The following is a 6661-nucleotide window of genomic DNA, read 5'->3' on the forward strand; positions in this document are numbered from 1 at the left end:
CCTAGCACGAGAGAACTCCGCAGCTAGAAGGACTGAATAAAATGGGTTGAAAACTGTCTCCAGTGATATAGAATACCAATGCTCACTTGGGAATCAGGCCCTATGTCCAAAATTCCGAACTACCCCTTTAAGATACCTGGTTAGCACAACATTGAAAAAACATATTTTTTGATTAACAAATATATGCACATTCCATTTCATCCCAAATTGTTACAATCTCAAATATATGATCAAGTCTCCATGCCTAAAATTTAAGTAATATGACATTCAGTTCCCAAAGACATTCAGTGACATTCTGTTCCCATTTGTTTAAGTATATTTGCAATATCTAGTCCAAATTGTCAAGAGGTTAGAAGGGAGGTGATAATGTCGATCCATCATATCCTATGACTACACATATAAACATCTTTGTTCACGGACCCTGAAGAATCAGTTAATGCATGTTTAATATTTAATTGGGAGTTTGTTATTTATGAGTCTTTTTTATATTTGCATTCAGAACTTGAGACCAATTGGAAGTATTTGTTATTGTATTCAAAGATTTAGATTTAACGAAAATGAGTTACTTAAAAAATTACTTGAATTATACATTTAAACCAAAGTAATTTGAATACTGAAAACAAATGATGACATTATCAAATTTGCTCTATTGTTTATTTCTTAGTATTTTTTTTAACAGACTAAATATGATTGTGGTGCTAAATTGTGTCTGGAAATCAGAGGGCATCACTGCAAGTGAATTTGAAACCAGATGTTTCAAACATTACTTTGCTCCCGAATGTGAATAATATTTATTTAGAAGCAGATTTAGGCAGTTGATTTAGAAAAATACAACAATCAAAAGTCTAGATCTTTGGATTCTGTGTCACTTGAAGGGCATATAATTCACTCTATCCTCTCTGAAGACAATCTCAGCTTGACTTCTTATAATCAGATGGTTGTATTGGTTCCTGTTTTGTTGCTTTTGAGCCGTTTCTTCTTTTATGGTATACATTGCATTTCTAGTTAATTTGTTTTTTTTATGCAAAAGATTGACTATTGTATCCTGTTGTTATTATTATGACTGTTATTTGGTATTGTCTGTTTGTTTCTGCACTGATATCTTAATAAAGCATACTGCTCTTTCCATCTGATCAGCCGTTTTTGATGTTGTTATAAAAAAAAGTATAAATTATACATTTGTTTTAATCTCCAACCAGATTACCGCCACATCTTGCAGAGAGCGGTTGGTTATGAGCTCTCCAGACCCCGGATCAAGTCAGCCGAGGTTGGTCACTATGGAAATTTATTTTTTACAGATCTTTTTGTCATGTAACATGTTTTAGTTATGAAGATGTGGGGAATACAATGGAAATTCACATTAGTTAACAGGGTTATCAAAGACTAATGGCCTCTAACTTTTGTGGTGGTTGATTGGTCAGAGTTACTATAGGTTTCCTAGGCTGGGACCGTGCCATCGGTCCCCAAGTTGCAAAAACTCATTTTAGGGAGCTTCCGACACCCCACGCAACCTCCCCCCCCTCCCCCCAGCTAACCCAACCCAACCCAAACGGAATCAGATGCGTCTACCTGCACCAAAACCTGAAGGATGAGGGTTGATGAGGCACTCAACAGCCTAGCCCCCCCCTAACTTGCCGACCTCCTCCATCAACACGCCCCCTCCAGATTCATCAGGTCCATCTCTGCCAACCTGCTACAAGTTCCACGGACTGAGCGACGGACTTGGGGTGATCGGGCCTTCTCAGTTGCTGCCCCCACCCTTTGGAATTCACTCCCCTCCCACATCAAAGTCTCTCCAACCCTCTCTTCTTTCAAATCTGCCCTCAAAACATACCTTTTCAAAATAGCCTTCCCGACCTAACTCCCCCCTTATTCTTCATGTTTAACCTCTGTTTTTATTTTATCCCTAGTCTGTCTTACATAGTTTTGATAGGGCAATATGTAAAGCGTCTTAGAGTACCATATTAAGCGCTATATAAATTTCATTTATTATTATTATTATTATGAGGACGGGCTGAAATCAAACGTCTCTTCAGCTGCCTGAACGCAGCGTCTGTCTTAGTCGTTCAGGAGAACGGAGTTGCAGGATAGCATTGGCTATGTACGTGCAACACACGTGTTACGTTCCACCCAACAGCTATTTGTTGTGTGTTATTGCTCTCTTTAAGCAGCGTCTGCCTTGCTGGATATGTTAAGATTTGTAACATTGCTCATCTCTTAAGCCTCTCTCCATCCCTTCTATCACCTGGGTGGCGTCCCAGCATTGACACTGCAATTTTTAGGAGTGACCGGTTATTCTGGTTGCGGATTATAACCAACGCTGCTAATACCCTAATAACCATTGATATGAATATGCTACCCTCGTCTCTTTAATACACTTTGCGTATATTGAGAAGGGTTATGTATGATTTGTTTACTTGTGTTGACTTTTAGTCTATCTTCGCATATGTTTATTGCTAGCGTTGCATCCCAAAGTGTGCCCTGAAGACTAAGGACTAAGGACTCACAGACTTAATTAATCTCAGGTGCTAAGTGAGCGAGTGTGTGAGGCCACATGGCCTCAGATAGGTATATATGGGATTGGGACAGCACTTCACTAGAGCACATGTTACCTTGACAACGTTTAATGAATGATGTTGCTGACACATGCCGGTTTGGGAATTCTCATTTTGACGTTTTTTTTTTTTGTACAAAAAAACCCCCACACCAATTACAGCGGATGCAGCAATTTATTGATTTCAGAAAATATAAATTTTACTTTTGAATACTTCAGTATAAAGGATATATTGAATAATTATGTGATTATTGGCCTACACGTGCTAATCAATAAGTCAATGTCAAAGTTAATTAAAACTGTGTTCCACTACCTACTGTAAACATTTACAAAAACAAAATTGGACTAACTAAACACAATTTTCAGTAAGTGACAAAGACTAAAACTAAGTTAACACTGTCTGAAGGAATGATATAACAATGTTCTTGATGTTACTTATAACTTGTTGGCATATGTGGGACATAAACCCTCTTGTGTCATTATAGGTGCCAAATGTTACAACCCCTTGTCCCCTGACTGGGTTCCATCCATCTTCTCACACATTCCAGCCACCAAGAAGAGGAAAGGGAGAAAGACATGGAAAGGTATGAGCAGCACAGCAGAATGAAGAACAAGAGGGTGGAGGAGAAAAAGAAGAAAGATGCAGTGGATGTCCTCCTTGACCTATCATCAGTACCAGATGCTGGAATGCGCCACTTTCTGTGGATGAACAACAGTGTGACAACAAGCCATGCAAGGAAAAGATTGCAAGATTACAAAGCGAGTGTAATGAGTGTAAACCGTAAGCTGAAAGACATTATTAAATCAGGAACATTGATGAACTGGCTTTTGAAAAAGATGATGAAAAAGTGAAGGCAATGACTGGAATCCCCACATATTCAAAGTTACAAGTAGTTTCAACATTTGTGTTATCATTTCTGCAGACTGGTACAAACCTCTCTCCCTTCCAACAACTTCTGTTAACTTTTATGAGGCTGAAAATGAACCTTCCCCTGTCATTGCCTGGTTGTATGTTTAAGATCTCAATTCCAACTGCCAGAAGAACATTTAGAAGCACCATTGAAGTGCTGAATGCCAGGCTTGCTCCAGCACTTTTGTTTTGGCCAAATCGAGTGGAGCTTCAGTTGTCAATGCCTATGATATTTAGACAGGTTTTTCATAAATGTGTTTGTATTATTGACTGCTTTGAAACTTTTATTGAAAGGCCTAGAGACCTAAGAAGAGCACGAGCACAGACATACTCAAAATACAAACATCACCATACCATGAAATATCTAATTGGCATTACACCACAAGGAACAGTTTCTTTTATATCAAAAGGATGGGGTGGGAGAACATCAGACAAACACTTGACTGAAAGAGTGAAGTGGATTTTTGGATCACCTCAACCCAGGTGATGTCATACTAGCTGATAGAGGGTTTGATGTGGCAGATTCAGTTGGTCTGTTCAATGCTGAGCTTAAGATCCCAGCTTTCACTAGAGGCAAAAAGCAGTTGGGTCCAGTGGAATTATAGTCCACACGAGGACTTGCATCAGTTAGGATACATGTGGAAAGAGTTATCGATGAGGCAAGGAATCGGTACACCATACTTCAAAGTACAATTGGGATTCAAATGTGTGAAGCTGAGCATCCTGAAGGTCTTACACCTCTAGATAAAATAGTCTGTGTGTGCTGTGCACTGACAAACTTGGCTCCTTCAATTATTCCTTTGGGTTGAAAATGAGAAAAATCTGTTAATAACAGTGAAGTCACTGTTATTTCCATCAATGAAATAAGGACAGTGACAAAAATGCATTTGGCCCTTGTTTGGTTGACATTTAGTAGCAGCGATCACGCTCAGGCTAATTAGTTTCTGTTTTTCAATTGACTGGCGAGGGAAGTGCTCTCGCTCCCGCTCCCAGTTACGCTGCCGGTGGCTGCCTCCATAATGGCCCACCTATGTGTCACCTGTGCGGCTCCTCTTGAGCCTGAGGACGGCCACGACAGTTGCCCTCCTTGCCTCGGTCTCGAGCATTTGAGGGAGAGCCTAACGGACAGCGCCTGCATGAACTGCAGCCTCCTGCCTTGGGTGCTCAGGGTGGCTAGGCTGGCAGAGCTGGAGAATCGGGCAACAGCCAACGTCCCCAATGAGCCTCCCTCCCAATCAGCCCGGTCGTTCGGGGTGGCAGCGGCATGATGGGGCTGCGACTACGGGTGCCCCCCCCAAAAAGAAGGCAAGGGGCGGGCTGGCTGCCAAGGTTGACGGATTGGCGGCCGACATGGAGCAAATGCGGTCCCTCCTCCTGGCCCTTCAGCCTGGGACTGGTCAGGGGCTGGCGGGGCTACAGCCTGGCCCTCCCTCGTCACAATTCCACGATGCCCTCTCTCTGGCGGCTTCGGCTAACCTCTTTAATGAGGTTATGACTGAGGGCGATGCCTCCCACACACTAGACGAGGCCTCCTGCTCTTCTGCACAAGGCTCCCTGCAAGGGGCAGCAGACACCTCCATGGCGGCCGTCCTGCGGACCGCTCTGGCTCACCTACAGCTCGATGCGGCGCAGACGGAGTCAGCCCAGGCCAGCGCCTTCTTCAGGCTTAACCCTGTCCCGGCCACATTCTCCGTCCCTCCTTCAGAGGAGTACCTGAAGGAGCTCCATGCTTGCTGGAGGGACACTAGGGCCCTATCCCACTCAACGTCGGATGCCCGGACCTTGGCTGCCATGCAGAATGCGGCACAGGTTGGGCTGGGCCGCATGCCACCAGTCGAGCCTGCCATCGCCTCCCTAATTCTGGCCCCTGATGAGGCTCTGAGGCTAAATGCCAGGTGTCCTCGGCCACAGTGCAGGGTCACAGACGACCTCCTGTCAAAAGCCTACGACGCAGCGGCGCGCATGGGTCGTATTGGGAACTCCCTTTCCCAACTGTTGCTGGGTCTTTCCACCTCTCTGCAGCAGGCCCAGGTCTGGTCTAGAGCTAAGGCCATTGCCGGGTCGTTGACTGATCTGTGCACCGTCCCAGTCTCAGGCGGCCCGGGACACGGCTCTTGCACGTGGCCCGGCATGGCCTGACGGTAAACTTTGTGAAGAGTCGCCTGGACCCATCCCAACGGGTCACATACCTGGGGATGGTCCTGGACTCTGACACTGTGAGGGCCTATCTGTCACCTCAGCGTGTAACTGACATCCTCCTCTGCCTCCCCCTCTTCGGGTATGGCAGGATGGTGCCATTCATTCCTTTTTCTGCAGCTCTTGGGCAAGCTGACAGCTGCCTCAGCTGTGGTGCCTCTCGGCTTGCTGTCTCTGCGTCCTATGCAGATGTGGCTGAACAGCCTCCAGTTGGACCCCAAGTGGCACAGGCACCGAAAGGTCAGAGTGTCTCTGCAGTGCCTCTTCTCTCTGTCCCCATGGAGAAAGAGGTCGTACATGTCTGTGGGTGTACCAATGGGCACCATTCCATCCCGCCGGGAGCTGGTCACGACAGACGCCTGCCTCTCGGGATGGGGCGCGGTTTGGCAGGGCAGGACTGCCCAAGGGCAGTGGCCGGCCCAAAACCAAGCTCACATCAATGTGCTAGAGCTCAGGGCGGTACAGCTAGCACTCATTTTCTGCCTCAGTTGAGAGGCAAGCATGTGCTGGTTCGATCCGACAACAGGTCAGCTGTTGCCCAGATCAACCACGAAGGGGGAACCCGGTCTTCACGGCTACTCCGGGTATCTCGGAACCTGTTGGCCTGGGCATATCCCCGCCTGGCCAGCGTACGGGCGGTCTTCATACCGGGGGAACGGAACCAGGTCACAGATTTTCTATTGCGGCAGAAGCCCCCACCGGGGGAGTGGTGGCTTCATCCGGAGGTGGTGGAGATGATGTGGGGTCTCTTTGGCCTACTGACAAGGACAATTGTATGCAGAGTGGGAGGTGGTAGGGGCAGTATTGGGACAGGACTTAAATGCTCTCCATTGGATGAAGCATCTTGTGTTAAATTTTCCGGTTTTGAGTTGTTTCTGTTCTGTTTAGGGACACACTGATTTCCTTCAGTTGATGATTAAAAGTGAGATCCAAGAGTCTGACATTAAGGACGGAGTGGAGCCAAGTAAAGAAAGATGACCGATGATGGCGTGAAATTACTA

The 6661-nt window shown here is 45.8% G+C and overlaps 1 protein-coding gene across 1 annotated transcript; it reads left to right on the top strand.

Moving 5' to 3' along the window:
- Positions 1 to 5603, top strand: LOC130404223 (uncharacterized). The gene is made up of 2 exons (XM_056608873.1): positions 1 to 1267; positions 3040 to 5603. Exon 2 carries the CDS (start codon positions 4683 to 4685, stop codon positions 5601 to 5603), a length of 921 nt encoding a protein of 306 aa, XP_056464848.1. The 5' UTR covers positions 1 to 1267; positions 3040 to 4682.
- The last annotated feature ends 1058 nt before the right edge of the window (positions 5604 to 6661 follow it).

The sequence above is a fragment of the Gadus chalcogrammus genome, chromosome 15, assembly GCF_026213295.1.
Source record: "Gadus chalcogrammus isolate NIFS_2021 chromosome 15, NIFS_Gcha_1.0, whole genome shotgun sequence".
Lineage (NCBI taxonomy): Eukaryota > Metazoa > Chordata > Actinopteri > Gadiformes > Gadidae > Gadus > Gadus chalcogrammus.